This window comes from Genypterus blacodes, unplaced genomic scaffold (genome assembly GCF_046128005.1).
Source record: "Genypterus blacodes isolate CSIRO-AG114 ecotype Tasmania unplaced genomic scaffold, CSIRO-AGI_Gbla_v1 ptg000015l_1, whole genome shotgun sequence".
Taxonomy (NCBI): domain Eukaryota; kingdom Metazoa; phylum Chordata; class Actinopteri; order Ophidiiformes; family Ophidiidae; genus Genypterus; species Genypterus blacodes.
The window spans coordinates 4,121,978-4,138,944 of NW_027466829.1; the positions used below are offsets into that span (position 1 = coordinate 4,121,978).

General features: G+C 46.7%; 1 protein-coding gene across 1 annotated transcript; it reads left to right on the forward strand.

Moving 5' to 3' along the window:
- The first annotated feature begins 258 nt into the window (after nt 1-258).
- alx4b (ALX homeobox 4b) lies at nt 259-15,764 on the forward strand. The gene is made up of 4 exons (XM_076139082.1): nt 259-610; nt 8,382-8,695; nt 12,868-12,996; nt 13,141-15,764. Exons 1-4 carry the CDS (start codon nt 259-261, stop codon nt 13,459-13,461), a joined length of 1,116 nt encoding a protein of 371 aa, XP_075995197.1. The 3' UTR covers nt 13,462-15,764.
- The last annotated feature ends 1,203 nt before the right edge of the window (nt 15,765-16,967 follow it).

Consider the following 16,967-nt stretch of genomic DNA (forward strand, 5'->3'; position numbering starts at 1 on the left):
CACTTCTCTCTCTCTCTCTCTCTCTCTCTCTCTCTCTCTCTCCTTCTCTCTCTCTCTCTCTCAGTCTCTGGAAAACATCTGATTCATTTTTTAACCAGTCCCAGATGTGGCAGTGTGAGTGTGTGTAGCAGTGTGAGTGTGTGCGTGCGTGTGTGTGCATGAGTTAGTCGGCGAGTGTGTGGAGCGGCTCCGCGTAGAGACAGAAGGGGAGGGAAAGAAGAACAGAGTGGATTTTTATATCACTTTTTTTTAGTCGGTATGAACGCAGATACGTGCGTCTCCTACTGCGATATGACATCCATGGATTCATATTATAGCTCCGCCGCCGCGCAGACCCGGGAGCACCAGCAGGCGAACCCGTTCAGGACGTTCCCGAGCCCGGGCACGTTCATCCCGGGCAAAGGGGGGCCGGTGTACGGGGAGAAGCCCCGGAGCCCGTTCGCTCAGCAGGAGTGCGCGTCCCTGGACGGCGCGGAGGAGGAGGGCGGCGGCGGCGGCACCTTCAGCAAGTACCAGCTCTACATGCAGCGGCCCGGCTGTAAGACGCCTCCCGAGGCCGGCAAACTGCACCCGGACAGCGGCCACAACGGGAGTCTCATCCCCTGCTACGGTGAGTGCAGACCCGGGCAGGCAGGGGAGGGAGAGCCGCGGCGGGGCGACACCGGTTAACGGAAATGGGTTATGTGGGGAGGGGAGGGGGAGGAGGGGGGTTTACCGGGATGTATGGACACACACATACACTCACCTAAAGTCCACTAATCTGGAGTGTAAACAGGAATATCGTACACTCACACACATTCAGGGGCGGACAGTGTGGATAGATCACGGATGTTTGGAGTAAATGTTTAAGATTTAAGAGCAAATGTGAGTTTTAAGGGGAAACAGTTTGATCCATTTAAAGACGGAATTTGAGGGTAAATTTCCCTCAAAGCAAATTAGGATGAAACCGACGCTTTTAATTTAACAAATGACTTAGTTTACAGTGAGTGGGGGAGGGGGGGTGGTGGGGTTATCATGGGATTAAGGTGTTTGCAGGACTGTTTTAATTGCTGTTGTTAGGGTTTTATAGCTCATAACTTTACAGACAAATTAATGAATAATCTCGTCACTGCACACAGGTTTCCTTATGTTATTTTCCTTTATTGTCTTACTGCTTCTAAACATCTCTGACAGCTAATTCTAAACGCTCCATATGGATTATTTGCATTTACATCTCATAGTTCGCACACACACGCACACACACATCAGCAAAGCCCGAGCGCCATTTGGTTTCAAAAGAAAAAGAAAAAACATTTTTCACAAACCCAATAGTTTAAAAAGCACTTATTTTAACGAGGCCCTTATTTTTATTGACGTTATTTTAGCACAGCAGCTGATAGATTGCGCAACCGAGGCTTCCACAGCTACATTATGAATTATAGGAAATCTAAGGTTACAAGAAATACACGCGATAATATGAAGCAGCTCCGCGCACATGAGCTCACACCATATGGGCCGTAATCTATACACCCAAGGCAATGTCAAATAATAAAACTACACTTAAAAAAAAGCAAACACGCTCTGATCAATTTTACTAATTCAAAACGAAATATTTACATATTATGTAATCATTTCGTTGGACTACAATTGTACAGCAAGAGATAAAAAAAAAAATCAAAAAAATGTAAAGATGACACCTTAGTAACAAAGTTCACCAAAATGGCCTGAAGGATAAAAAATCTATAAGGGATTTAAGTTAATTTAATTTCTATCATGTATCAAACTAAATGCCCGTCTAAAGTTCAGGCAGATAGTTTGACATCCTAAATGTTGGCGTCATACATCCAGATGTTTGATGTCACATAAGGAAACATATGTTGTGATTATGCCCCAAATCTGACGTGAAATAGTTATAAGCATCCTCTAAAGCAAGAAAACCCGGAATTTAATGAAAGTGAACGAAAACGAATTCAAAATTCGATACAGTTGCGTGTAAATAAAACATCAAAAAAGGATTAAACACAATCGCCTCTCCGTTACATGGGGCCTCTTTGGTGCTGCAGCCGGTGCCAAATTTATGCCAAAGTATATTCATAAAGTGCAAACTAATCTGTTTCCCTGTAAACGAGCAGAGTTTGTTTTTATTTATGTCTTTTCCTCCCTGTAAAGTGAGAGAAACGCCTGTGATAGGTTGCTGCTCTGCTGCATTGAAGTGAATTGACTTGGCAAGTACAATGACAGCGCCATTTAAACGCCGTCATTAAACGCAACACGCCTCCCCTCAGAGAGCTCGGAGAGGTTATTATTCACAATGTTGCAGCCAGATGAAGGCATCATGGCTCTGGGGAGGATACGCTGGGCCGCAGCCAAAGCCTCAGGCGTCAACAGGCCTGCTGCTATGTGTGGTCCTCATAGGGAAAAGGGCCTGTTGCGCAACCCCACTTCTTTATCTCCATCATCACAACAGAAATAACAAAAAAAATCATCTTGTGCTCTCCAAAGGGAGTTTTTAGTGTGGCAACTGGAAGTACAAATGGGATGTTGTTTACATGGCAACCCAGCGTTTGTATCCCAGTGTCACTCCCAGGACCTCAGTGGGCCCTCATGCTTAGACTAGAATGGACAGGGAAGTTGTGGATAAGCTATGAACTTCTCAAACATCTAAGCAACAGTGTCTCTGTACAGGAAACCCTCATAGACATCTGAGCTGCACTGGAAATTGAGAAATTAATATTTCATGAGAACATGAAAGTTTAAGGCATCTGTATAGAGGCTGTTTTCAACAAAATACCAAAACATTGTAGCAATAAAGAATAAAACTGAAAACAAAAACTATTTTATCTTTGTTTATTCCACCACAATAATATAATTTCCATAGATTTTAATTGAATTTATTCCCCACCATGGTCCACCAGTGGTCCAGATACCACCGGTTTTTGGGAGAAAGTGACTTTTTGGCTGAAGCTGCTCATATTCATTTACACTCATTTAAACACAGAGCAGAACGCCACACTGACACGTGATTCCCTCTTAATTGGTTTTAGTGCAGCTGCTCTGGTTGACCTGTGGTGGATGACATTAGTGAAATACAACAGTTTCATTGGGATTTGAACACATTTGACCTTATGGCCTATTGAAACGTTTTTGTTATTTTATCATTTTGATGAAAAGATAGGAGAATCTGCATCTGCCTATCAAACTGTGCTCATCTGGGTTCAGGTTGGGGCTCGTTGCAGCAGTGTGTGTGTGTGTGTGTGTGTGTGTGTGTGTGTGTGTGTAATCAGTGTGTGAAGCATCTTACCTGCCATGCAGCGCAGCTCTGAATGGACTCAAACCCCCGGAGCTGATGCAGAGCTGCGGAATGCGGCTCCGCTCTGCGCCGCAGGGGAGCTGCGCATTAATGTGAGGCAGATGTGCGTCACTCGCTCCTTTGGTTATTATTCATATACTCCCCAAACATCAGAGCTCCGCGGCGCTACACGCAGAGTCCCTGAGGTGACAGAGCGGTGCTGGTGTACATAACCTCCGCCTCAACAATACTCTGAGCAAATAAGCACCGACTCAGGCCCGGACGCGCAGATTGAGCAACGATCTGAGGGGCTCCGGAGGAATTAAGAGGCTTTCTGGGAAAAAAGTCGCGCACATGTGGGAGTGAGCGTTCACATGCAACCTGTAATTGTGTATATTCATTTTGTTTTGATTGTTTACATGATTAGGATTAATATAATCGTTGGGGGGCGGTGCGTTTCTCTCATTAATCTTCCAAATCTGACCGTAGAAGAAGAAACCAAAGACTGTGCGTGACTGTGTTTCATTCCGGGCTCCGTGTCCTCTGCTGACACCGGCAGCAAACCGGGGCAGTGCGTCATCCTTTCCTCGTCTTCCTACAGAAATCCTCTTTAATGTTTACAAAATAACGCTTCTTCAACATTTGTAAGCCGTTATTGCTCTCAAACATCCCGCCCGAGCCTTCAGACGGGTCGACGCGCAGCATCCTGTGATATGTAAAACATCTCCGTCCATATGCGAAGCAAAACAACATCCCGGAAACACTTGGCAACGTTTGAAAAGTCTCCTGTCATAATACGGCGCTCTTTGTGCGCGTTAAAGTGATGTCACCGGACATGCATGCGCGCGCTAAAGACTAACACATTGAGTCCATGTGAGCGATAGAAGCTCGAGCCTCCATGACACCTGCGCGTCTCTGAGAGGGAGGAGACGTTCAAATACATCATGTGAACGTTGCGAGGCTGAATTCTTGTTCTGTGAGAATGTGAGCCGCTTATATAAACTGCCTGACTCATAACTTACAGGCCCCTTCTGCCGCCGACACAGTGCTGACATTCATCTGCCGCTATATACCGTTACGTGAAGTACACATGAATAAAACATGGAGAGAAGAATGCGTGTGTGCAGTGTGTGTGTGTGCAGTGTTGTGTTTCATACTTTTGAGACTAAACTCCACACTCACAAAGATGACTTCTGTTTGTACATATAAGTAAGTGCACACACGTGGCTAAAAATGTCTAATATGTAAGTTATTGTGGTTTTAATGACTTTCAAGTTGCTGTCAGGTGATGTGGCGTTCAGGCTCCATCATAAACACCAGTAAATAAGCACGGGGATGCAGTTAAAGTGGCCAATTCTTCACATTAGTTATAAAAGCTGTGGATGGGAGCGAATCCAAGTCACCATTAACTTGTACTTATTTACATTTTAACATTTTATTCTGACTTCCATTGTAAATTGCTTCTTGAAAAATGGCGAATCCAGTGTGATTATAGTAAACATGTGTGGGGATGATATACGACTTTCAACCCACTCGGAGGCTAAATTTAAACCCAGTTGCGCATTAGTTGGATGCAAAAGCTCAACTTTTCCCTTCAGATTTGTAATAAAGCCCAAACATGCGTCTTGCATTGATGAGAGAGCTTTAGTAGTGCGAGGTCATCGCTTTGAAGATGGAGATGAGTGTTTCCTCGCTGTGATTTACGACAACATTACGTCGCGTATGAAACTTGCAAACTTCCTTTATTTACTGAATTCCATCAAAACTAATTAAAGTACTTTTGCACACATGTGACAGTGAAGGCCTCTCAGGTGAAGTAGCACGCAGCCGTGACAGTGTGGTGAGGTCATGATGGTGTCAGTGCACCAGGAGCTGAGGCTGAGCAGAAAGGTTCTCCGTTTCCCAGGGAATCTGCATTCCTGTGCGAGCCGCTGGCATACATCTCTCCTCAGGAACATCTGGGAGCCTCCCTTTCTTTTTTACCGGGGTGGGGGGAAACAACAAGTCGACCCCGCGTCTCAGGACTGAATGTGCTGCTGGAAACGTAAGGCGACGTAAAATTAATAGACGCCGGTTGTCGTAGGGGAAGAAGCCAGCGACATGTTGCTTTATTTGGTCATATAAGATGTGATAAGCGGAAAGCCACTGTGGCAGACCGCTGTCAGCTATGGGAGAACACATCAGACCACTCTGTTTAAAAGCATTCCCTTCCCTATTTAGTGTTTGGTCATTAACCCTTCCCCAGGTTACTAATTTATAGTGTTTCTTTTATTTGCCTTCACTTGACCCTCCCCATCCCATTCCATAAAAACGGAGAGGGTGCCCTGTTGCTTTACAGCCAGTTAAATTACACTTTGATGTTTCCGCTCTGTTTTCGGCAGTGATTAAATCGCTGACCCCAGTAAACATCTGACCCCGGCTAACTGAAGAGGTCTGCCGCCTGGAACGTCGCCGCTCACCTCACCTCGCCGATGCTTTTTTGCACGTTCGTATACGTTGATTAATACTGAAGGAGAACAAGAGTCAAAAACACATTCCTCTCATTGCCAAAGAAGAAAAAAAGAAACCTAACTGGAGCCAGTGCAGTGGAATCTTGGCTCCCAAAAGAAAGCAGTGTGTGATGGCTGTGTTCTCAAAAACAGCGTGCAGAAAAGACAGCTCAGCATGCGGGAATACTGGAAGATATTTGTGGCAAAGGATTTTGGGTGGTTAACATTAGCGTGTCAGAGCCAAGAGAGATGCATTCGGGAGAAGGAGACAGAGGAAAGATGTTGATTAAGGTAGAACGGCTCTCGCTATTGATGCAGATTCCAGCGTGCATGTTAGCATTATAGGTCATTATGGGGCTGACAACCGTGGCTTTAACCGTTTACCCACCGCCCCGCCCTCCTCCCAGCCTCTTGTCGTAAAGCCTCAAATACTCAGGATATACGCTTTGCTCGGGTGGGGGTTACCGCATTTTCTCTCACGGGCGCAAAGCAATGAAGCCGGAGTTGGCCCGTCTTACTCTGTAACGTAGCAGCCGCCCTCCTGCTTTGTGGGGCAGAACAAAAAGATTGCACCACGCTTCAGAGGGAGGCCAGAGCAGGGGTCCGCTGATGTCACAACATCTGCCCTGCCAGCGACCAGACCGTAAGGAGGTCTGACAGGTGGGCCGTGGCGATATGAGGTCATGAACTCCAGCTGGGTGAGCCGTGTTGTTCCATTAGAGCCTGGGTCGGAGCAGGTCTGAGCCACACAGCAGGGCGGGGGGGCAGGGGGCTGCTGGAGTCCAGAGGGATGACTATTGACATCTCATTGTGCGACACACAAGCCAAAAGTAACTAATTCACGAAAACAAACATTTTGCAGACAGCCGCCGCCTAAGCTGCATCACTCTGAAACTATTCAGTCGTCTTACTAAGCCCAAAGAAATGTGGCCGCGAGCGTCAGCGGTGCCACATGGTGTCAGCGCTCTCTCCTCGGATGCTCTGGGTTTGTGAGGCTGACAGGAGGCCATTACTGACCAGGCTGTTACTCATAACGCAAACACAAAGTGACAACGGGAAACGCATGCATGGGAGCAGAACATATTAGCGTCGTCATGCGAGTCTCCCCGACCCAGAAACACAACGCATTTGGATTAAACTAATGTTGTTCTTGCACGACTGTTTATGTTGCAGAAGCCATTATGCGTTGGTTTCTGACCAATACAGTTAGATCCAGGATAGGGTGCACCCCATGCCTATGCTCAGGAAAGGCAAACAGAGCAGCTGACAGAGCGCACTGTTCTCCCTGGCCTGCACCCAGAGCCCTTCAGCTTATTTATTCACACAGCTGTTTGTTTATTGAAGAAGAAGGGACAGCTTTATTCATCTCCCAAAAAGAAACAAAAAAACTAGCGTGCGCTGACAGGAACAGAGCAAGGTCTGTCACAAAATGGAGGCTCTCTAAATTGAAGGTGACAAACACAATGTTGTTTACATCTGAGAGGCAAGGTTGTGCGGCGGTGTGGTCGGCCCCAGTACACAAGGCCCACCATACACGGCTCAAGATGGAGCAGGTTTTGTGTGGCTCGGATTTCAGGTGGCGTGATTGAGAAATGTGAGGCAGAGGGCAGCGCCGGCTACGGGGAGCGGAGCTGGGAGGGTTGTGTCGCGGGTCACGCCAATGCGTAGTGACAAGCCTTTCAAACAGAGGGGAGACGTTTCTCATCTGAAACTCTTACACTTGCCGCATACAGACAAGGCTTTTGAACTTTAAAATAAAACATTACAGAGGTGATGTAAGCTTTGCGTTGGTGTCATTTCGTGTGGACGCTGCAACATGATGATGAGCAGACACGCGAGAAAATGAGGCACCATGGTCATGGGATTTACGGGATTGCAAGTTTCAAAAGTACTACTCCACTGAAAATTACACATACAGAGCAGTAACTATAATTATATGAGTATTATTACAGACATATGGTTCTTTTTATTCAGTCTGAAAATGGCCAGAGAGTTGATTGTAATAGATCGTTTGAAAAGCACATTACTACAATAAGAGCATATTATGGATTATGTAAAGCAAGACTTAAAGTGAAACGCCAGGAAGTTTATACGTTTAATTTAATGGTTTTGGGGGAAAATTGCCTCTGAACTGGGTCACCTTTGGGTGTTCACTAAGCAGGTCTGTGTAGCTGAAGATTTCCCTCATGAAAGGCTTTGTAAAATGGATTTTCTTCAGGTTCTATTTTTGCATTTACATCTCCGGCACAAGCTCCAACGGTATAGCTACATGTGAAAAATACAGGCGTTTCAGGGGAGAATCTCATAGGAAAACACTTTAAGAGGCAAATGTGGGGATATTTGTGATCCGCTAAACTCATAACTTCATGTTTAGTAGCTTTGTTGTTGTGTTTGGTAAGTGAACGCCTAATCATAAAAAGGTCAGAGTCCATTGGACGCAATTTCCCCCCAAATCGAAGGAAAATTGCCAGAAAAATCTCTTAAATTTAGACATTAAGCTTAATTAGTTGAATTTGGCCTGGGTGACAAAATGGCTCAAATATATTTAATCATAACACTATAAAATCTTTAAAGGCTCCAGCATCTCTCTAACATGTCTGTCTCTCTCTGTAACACACATGCAGTGAAGGACAACAGCAGCCTGACAGAGTCCGAGTTGCCTCAAAACGTCGACCCTCCGGGGATGGAAGGCAGCTACCTGAACCTGAAGGAGCCCGGCGTAAAGGGGCCGAGTGAGCGGCCCGGCTCGGACCTCTCCAGCCCGCTGGACAAGAGCGAGGCAGAGAGCAACAAAGGCAAGAAGAGACGCAACCGCACCACCTTCACCAGCTACCAACTGGAGGAGTTGGAGAAGGTCTTCCAGAAAACGCACTACCCAGACGTTTATGCCCGGGAGCAGCTGGCACTGAGGACGGACCTGACGGAAGCTCGCGTGCAGGTGAGGAGAGCCGAATACTACAGAGTAACATGTACAACAAAAGCACTCTTCAGTCCTTTCTGTACATTGATTCTGGTTGTGAGCTGCGTCGTCCATGTTTGCATGTTAACAATCGCTCTGGGATCTGACCGAGAGGCTGAGGGAGTTAGACTGGCTTGTTGACAAAGATTGTTCGGAACAGCAGACAGCAAGGCCTATTGTTCCCCATCTCTCTTTCTGCCTGCCAGCTTTAGATCAGAGTGGGTTGGGTGGGACTAAGGGAATACTCTGCTCTTAGCTCTTACACGCTGCAGACTCTGCTAAAGGGTCAGAGGCCAAGGGTTTCTCCCCAGCACTACCATGTTCAAACTGCCTCACCACACAACTTTGCAGGGAGGGGAAAACACATGGAAAAAAAAAGTCATCAAAGCTATTTGGCAAGGATATAAAAAACACTTTGAGATGCCAGTTTCAATTTCCACGCGTAGTCTAAGACATAGTCAGGGACAGAGAACCTGGCCTGTTGCTGTGGTGGTACAGTGAAATAACTACATTCATGTTGCATTCACACAGACCCATCTATTCCCCAGATGAATATAATTAACTTCCTCATCTGACAGGCACACAGCAGACTCTGTTGAGTCACCGTGAGGTTTGACCCATACTTCTAAAATCAGACCTTAAATATGCACGCAATCAAGACTAAAGCCCACAATTTCATCTGAAGGTCCATCAAGACAAAGTCCAGGGATATCCAATTGTTGAATACCATGGGGCACTCTGAGCCTGGCAAAGACTCCCAGAATCCTTTTCATGTCAGGAACAACAACCATTGAAATCCAGACTACAGATGTTTTTTGTTTTTTTTAACCAAAATGCCCGTGTCAAGGTCCTTCAATTTCATCCTCAATTTAATGATGAACGTCCACATCCAGTAAACTACAGCTCTCTGTAATTGCATGTATGACTTTTCCCGCCACTAGTTTACTTAGTCGAATTAGTTCTCAACCTCAGACTTGAACTTCACTGTGCCGCCTCCTTTTTATGGAGGAGGAGGCCGCGTGTGAGTGACTGCTGAGGCAGTCTATCAATCGCCGTGGTCCTGGATGACAGAGATGAGGTGAGACGGCTGGACTTCAAAGCTGCTTTTGGAGTTTTGCACTCTGCCCTCCCTCTCTCCCTCTTCCTCTCTCTCTCTGCCTGCTGGCTCTGGAGCATAAATAAAGCTCTTTAATGGCTCTGTAAGCTGCCTTTCGCTGTCAACGTCTTTAGCAATTACTGTATCACAGCCAAGCACTTTGAGCTCTCGGAGCTTTGAGCCACCTTCCTCGCAGATGTCTGCTCAACAGAATAAACAAGAATAGTAAGTGTTTGCAGTTGGTAACTTTGTCCTTTTCGGTCTCATGCAGGGTGACTCATTGTTGTTCATTGTGAGAAATAATTAAAAAAATCTGCATGTTCATTTAAATTCTCCTGGCGCTACGACACCACCGGCCTTCTGTTAATAAGGGTTTACGAGCTGGGTAATTGGAGACACGGAGCTCCAAAGGACACATTTGACTTCATAATGCCCCCGAATGATCTCTCTACCAAACTATTTGCTGTTCAAAGGCTGCGTTGCATCGAGCGAACCCTCTGTGAAACACGACACAGAAACACCACATACCCCCAAACCAAAAACAGGGCCACTGGCGTACACAGACACTGACTGCTTGTTGTTGCTTGTTACAGCAAAGTGTGGGAGAGCATTTGTTTTAAAACTGTGTGTATAACATCCATGTATATGTGTGCGTCTTATAAATGTGTCCTGTTCATGTCGGTGCCTGGTGCTCACTCGGTCCCCCGGTCTCGTCTGCACGCCTCTGAAAGGTCAGAGGGGTTAGCAGCGGAAAGCCAAGGGCTTAGGCGTCAGGAAATTAAACATGAAATGAAAACAAGCTCCAGTTTGAACATTCTCCCATCTCACTTTCCAATATCCCCACTTCCCCTCGCCGACTAAAGAGGGAGGAGGGAAGTAGGAGGGCCGACTGGGGGAGAGAGAGAGCCCGGAGCCGGGAGAAAAATGGCCGAGCTAGAAGCAGGAGGTGGGCGTATGACAGAGAGGCTAAGGTGAAGAGGGTGAGCTTGATCCATCACAGTTAACGCCACAGGTCTGTAGGGCCGGCGGAATATTGAAAACACGGCTCAACACTTATCAATCACACCGGGTCGCTCTCGCTTATTGGGGATTAAACTCGGAAACGTACGATGTTATGAGCTCGGATATCGGCGAGGGAACCAGAGGAAAGACTTGACAAACCTTCAACAATAATAGAAGCCGAATCCTCCCGGGGAGCATAACAGGGACCCCGAGCCCCCTCCAAACATATGAGATAATTCAAAGGGCGAGCGACCCCTCACCTTGACATTGGGGTTCAGCCGCAACCGAGGTATCAGTTTACCACTCTCTAAGGGTGAGCTGTCCTCTAATCTCGCCAGCTGACCTGTGGAATGTCGGAGTCAGACGACATTTCTTTACGTCAGCGTCTCAATAAAACACAGGCCGATGTCTATATGTGCCTGAGGCGGCCATATATGGGGCTGTTCCTACTCATCTGTTTTTTGCGAGCGCTTTTCGGGGAGCTTAGCTTGACTTTATCGCTCTCGATAACAATCCGCGGTCCTGCTTACTCTGCTTTTGTGAGATTCTCGATATTTTGCAACGCTGCTCTTTTTTTGTGTGTCGCTTCTACATTTTGTTTGCGTGTGACTTAGAGACAAAAGAGCGGGGGGAAGGCGGGGGGGTTTAAGAGGTTGACTGGGGGAAATTGCATGTCAGGGACTGTGAAAACCACAAGCTGATTGGGCTGGGAATCATCCCACAATCCCGAGTTCAAACCCCTGCATTGAAGCCGGATCGCTCTCCCTCTCCTCCCCTTTGAAGAAGTTTCCCCTTCCCTCTCGAGAGGATAAGATTCAGACGACCAACAAATACACACAGATAAACATGTGGAGACTGCCAGCGTCACTCCGCTCGGCTATTTTCTAGCAACAGAGATGTGAGAAAATTCTGTAGAAAATACATTTGAATGTTTACAAGAGATTGCAGAGAGGTACAGTGTTTAGAAGAGAGAACACTGTGTTATCTACCATTCTTACAGCCAAACAGCATCACTAAATACTGTTTGGTATCAGGTTACTGTTAAATCGTCCCAAGTGCAAGTATGTTTTGTGGGCACTGCAATGTGCTTGGTGTCCCAGTTGTGTGAAGAAATAAGAGGAGAGAAAAGGCTCTGACACAAGGCTGCTTAAAAGGTGGCTACATTTAAAGTAATGTAACTATGGCTCAGTATTACTACATACACACACAGCACAGAAGAGTCCGGGCCTCACGTCTGTAGAATATTTATCTGGATTTCTCCTCAGATCCCTCCTTCAAACTGAACTTCTCTCCTCATAATGCTCTTTCATTCCCCTTCAGCCGCTCTTTCCCTCAGATTCCTCCATGCTTAAGGAGAAGTGGGCTAAGTAGCCTGCACTCGGTCTGTCAGCAGCAGGCACCTCTCGCTCTGCAAAGCCGCACCGCCGTCACGCTCCAGACAAGACTATACCTGGAAACACACACCTCATATTCTAACATCTACAGCCTGAAAACGTACAAAGAAAGACAAAAAAAAAAAGTATCTGCGGTCCAACGCTTTAACGTCTGCCTTATGGTGTATCCAGAAGGATTCCCCTCTGCATCCCACTGTGTTGACATATGGGGAGAGCGCACCTTTCTCCTAAGTGATTTATGAATGGCTACGGGCCCAGATGTGGATCTGTCGACGCTCGCAGGCTGAAGGGAGGCAGACGCCCCAGTATCAAAGGGAGGAGCCGAAACGTGCGGCACCAGGGGAGACCCACCATTTTCACATCAATAGCTCTGCTTGCACGGCACTTTAAAGACACGTCAAGTTTTAAAACCCACGGCTGCACTTTCATGTGCCGGAGAATTTATTTGCTTCGCCCATCTTCACTTTCTGGGGCTCGGTTTCTTACTTTGCCTCCCCCAGCAGCAGAATGGGCCGGCCCCGTTTGCCATGCGGCACTGGTGGTCCGAAAGTCCCCGGTCATAGAGACTCTGTGTGAAATGAGATGGAGGATTTGATTTGAAACTTTGCTGGCTTTGTATTTTGAGGTATTTTCCTGATGGATTTGTTTTTCCGTTGCAGGTGTGGTTCCAGAATCGTCGAGCCAAATGGAGGAAGAGGGAGCGTTTTGGCCAGATGCAACAGGTCCGGACACATTTCTCTACTGCGTATGAGCTGCCCCTCCTTTCCCGGCCTGAGAACTATGCACAGGTAGTCATGATACCAGATCAAGTTCAGATTAGAATCATCCATGTTGTAAACGACTAATAACTTGCGTCCATTCAGCAGCAAAGTGTGATAATACCTCCTTAAACTCAACTAGATTCTGTTTTGATTATCACGTCTGCTCTCCAGATCCAGAACCCTTCGTGGATCGGCAGCAGCAGCGGAGCATCTCCAGTGCCGGGCTGTGTCGTGCCTTGTGAGTCTCTCCCTTCCTGCATGCCCCCCCACCCCCACGCCCCTGGAGGAGTCTCCGACTTCCTGGGCGTGCCCAGTCCAGGAAGCAGCCACATGGGACAGACGCATATGGGCAGCCTGTTTGGGGGCCCCGGGATGGGCGGTGGAATCAATGGCTATGATCTCAATGTTGATCCAGACCGCAAGTCCTCCAGCATAGCTGCACTGCGTATGAAGGCCAAGGAACACAGTGCAGCAATCTCTTGGGCAACATGATGTCTCAGCTCTGGTCCCAACCCTGCCCCCCCATACTGGCCCTTTTCTCTGGAGCAGCCATCACCGAGCGCTGTGGGGGAGGAGGGAGTTTGCCTGAGAGCACTATGGTAACACAGGTCAAATGTACAGAGAGAGACTGTGGAGATTTAAAAAAGGCAAGATAACAGCTGTGACTATGACAATCAGCAGGTGCTGAGAGAGAGAAATGCAGAGATGTGATTCAGATGAGGATGGAACTTAGAAATTGTGCTCATTCTTGATTCTTTGGTCTCTCAGGTCTAAGATTAATGGTGATACTTTCATTAAAATAAGAAAAGCCATGAACACGGTTCAGTGCCAAATCCACAAATATCATACTTCAGTTTACATAATTAACCTTTACTCACAGTATTTACCTGCTTTAGCCTATTTGTCTCTAAAGCCCATCTGCAGCACTCAAACTTATCTCAGAAACCAGCCGAACCTTTCTGGTTTGATTATTTGTATGACAATCATGGTAAAGAGCTATTTTTAAAATTGAGGGCCGCTCAAGTTCCTGAGATTCCTTTCACTTTTCATTGCCTCCGGTCAAATGAAGTAAATATGAGCTGCTTGCTCTGTATTGTAGGTGGGTCTTAGTCATGTTTCTGTGTCGAGGCGTACAAAGAAAGACAGAGCAGTGAACAGAGTGTAATTGAGAGAGGGCAGAGGCCTGTGCCAATTTATTCAGGGACGCAGGCAGGCATTGGATTGGCAGCAGTTTCAAACGAACGAGTCATTTCCTCCCCCAGGGTTACCTCCCCAGGTCTCCCTTCGAGGCCAGGCCTCAGGTTACAGGAAACACCGTCTCCAGCGGCAGACGAGGCGAGGCAACACACAGCGGCAGCCTTCAACACCGACCCGCCACGCCAGCCTCAATCAGCAACCAACAAGAATAGACACACTTAATTAGCATCAAAGTAAAGCTGTCCTGGCCTTTGCAAATGTGAACACCAAAGCACACCACAGAGTACACGGCGAGGACACGCTGCACACAATCCCACACGCTGTAATAATCAATCTGTCGTTAGTCGCGGGCTCAGCAGAGATGACGCTTGAATCCTGTAGCTCGCCCGCAGAATCCACCACATGCCAGAGACTGCAGGCCAGATCGGTGGCCCTAATTGTCCAGAAGTGCATTCTGTAATGTTTAGGTAATGTGATGACATTAGAGCCGGACTGTAGGAATGCGGCGCGTATATGTCCAGTGATTGCGTTGGGTGTCTCTATACGTTACCCCCCTCCGGAATGAGCTTGTCACCAGAGCCGGGCTGCAGGCTGGGGGCTTGAGACAGGCTTCATTAGTCTTCTGACTGATCCCTCCATGACGCCCGCCGGGCTACATATCCTTTTACTTTTCCGTCTGTGCGTGGATGAAGGCAGGACACTCGGCTTTCTCCTCCTGGTAGCCGGTTGAGCTACGATAATTACAATCTGCGGGAGTGTTCTGCTGTTTTCTACTTTAGTGCCTCGGCTCCTTTTCACAATGTGGAGGGAATCAGAAAAGGTGCCTTTCTATGGGGGAATCACAACTACGTCCAAAGTCACAATAGAACCAGCAGCAGTGAGACTAGCATAGGCAGAAACATGCTGAATATTATCACCTGTGTGTGTTTACTGTGATGCCTGTAATGTAACTCTACACAGCTCAAACAAAATGGCTCCAAATGAACAAGACAAAGAAATCAGTGGAGCCTAGCCATCCTGTTCTAGGATACGTTGAAAACAGTATTATGCATGACTGAATTTCTGAATTTTTGTAGAGGTGTGTGTGTGCATATGTGTGTGTGTGTGTGTGTGTGGTCTCTCTCCTCTCTCCCTCCCTCCACTCTTCCGCAGCTCCGTCTATGTTGATACTACTGAAATAAAGCTGATTGAGATCCACGGTTATTTGTAATATGTCATATTGTGTGAATGTGAACAGAATTGTGCCTGTACATTTGTTTTGCGTAGTTATTTGTCAAGTAATGGACCTCCAGAGATCAAAAACCAAAGAAGTATTATGATAATATTGCCAAGAAATGTAAAATTATGTTCTGTTGTGTTGCTCTGGATTTTTACCAAGTTTAAAAATTTGCCTTCTAATTTACCTTATGGCTTTAAGCAGCTTTTTTTTGTATATTAATCCTGTATTTCTACTTCTGATTGTGACTTTATATGATGTTCCATTGCAATAAGTTATTGCACTTACAGTGTTGGAGGAGGTTGGGTTGACTTTGCCTTTGCTGAAGCCAGAGGGTCGTGGTTTAGCGTGCCGGCGGTCGAAACGCTCGCTCCTAAAGCCCGTCCGTACATATAGAAGTAACTTTGCTGTTTCTCTTGATGATGGTTTTGATGTGATTATGAAATAAATGAATCTACAAGAGCTGAGAGAGTTTCTTCTTTAAGACTTTACCAGAAAACCCTAACCTAGGAACAATAAACAAATATGAGAGAGATATGTGTACGAGGTGAAAAAGTGTGTGTGTGTGTGTGGTGGGAGGGTGAAAGATACGTGATCCTGTTCTTTTTCCCCGCATCAGCAGCTTCCAGATGGGATGCTCCGTCTATAAGCCATTAGGCCCAAAGTGGAGCCTAATAGTTTGAATGGGCCTTAAATACCTCCAGGTGGTTGCTGGTTTAAGACCCGAGTCACGGTCAGAGACGGGGAGATAAAACTGTCAGGCAACCAGCAACGCACAGACGCTCTTTGTTTTTGCCGTACCAGCTCAAAAGCAGCCTCTTCCTCCTCGTCTTCACTCGTTCATCTGAAGCTCTTTCCGATACAGGACGGAATTAATGCCCACAATCAACTCCACCTTCTATTCTGAGCTCCATGTTGAATATTCTCCACCGGGGGCACCGACACCACTTAAGACAACTCTCATGGAAGACAAAAGGAGGACGCTGCCAGGAAAGAAACACAACCTGTGCCAATTCCTTTTTTTTTGTTTTTTGTTTCTGCCATCGCTGTGGTCTTTGCCCGGAGAGGAATGCAGGATCTCGCCCGTTTCTGCTCGCTCCCAGCAACCGACGCCGTCGTTTCCACTCTTGTGCAAGACTTTGACTGGAGCGGCGCTTTAATGGCTCAAGGATGGAAGGAAAACTCAAAGAGAAGCTCCGTTGTCTCCTCCGAGGCCTTCCAGGGGGAGACGGAGATGTTGGGGACGGCAGAGGACAGACGCTAACGATGAGGCACAGAAATGAGATCGATCATAGTTTCTGGTTTTCTACTCGTGAACGTTTCAGGGCTGCAGTCATGAGCCTCCCTCCCTCCCTCCCCCTCCTCCTTCTTCTTCTGCACCAACATTTTTACGAGGCACTAAACTAACATTTTTATGTTGGTTAGTTAGTTGACTACTTTTTTCTGAATTTATTAGTCGGGTCCTTGTCCCAGAATCTCCCTACATGTGTTCAAGGTCTAACTTTAGACAGCATAAGCCAGGAGCACCAAAATACTTCTTATTCTTCTTGGCTCTACAGTTAAAGGAATACACTGGCAATTTAAC

What these genes read in the sequence shown, in the direction of transcription:
- alx4b (XM_076139082.1), top strand. Translation starts at nt 259, where the DNA reads ATGAACGCAGATACGTGCGTCTCCTACTGCGATATGACATCCATGGAT. An exon ending in GAGTCTCATCCCCTGCTACG is followed by an intron (nt 611 to 8,381) that starts GTGAGTGCAGAC and finishes ACACACATGCAG; the next exon opens with TGAAGGACAACAGCAGCCTG. An exon ending in GGCCTGAGAACTATGCACAG is followed by an intron (nt 12,997 to 13,140) that starts GTAGTCATGATA and finishes TCTGCTCTCCAG; the next exon opens with ATCCAGAACCCTTCGTGGAT.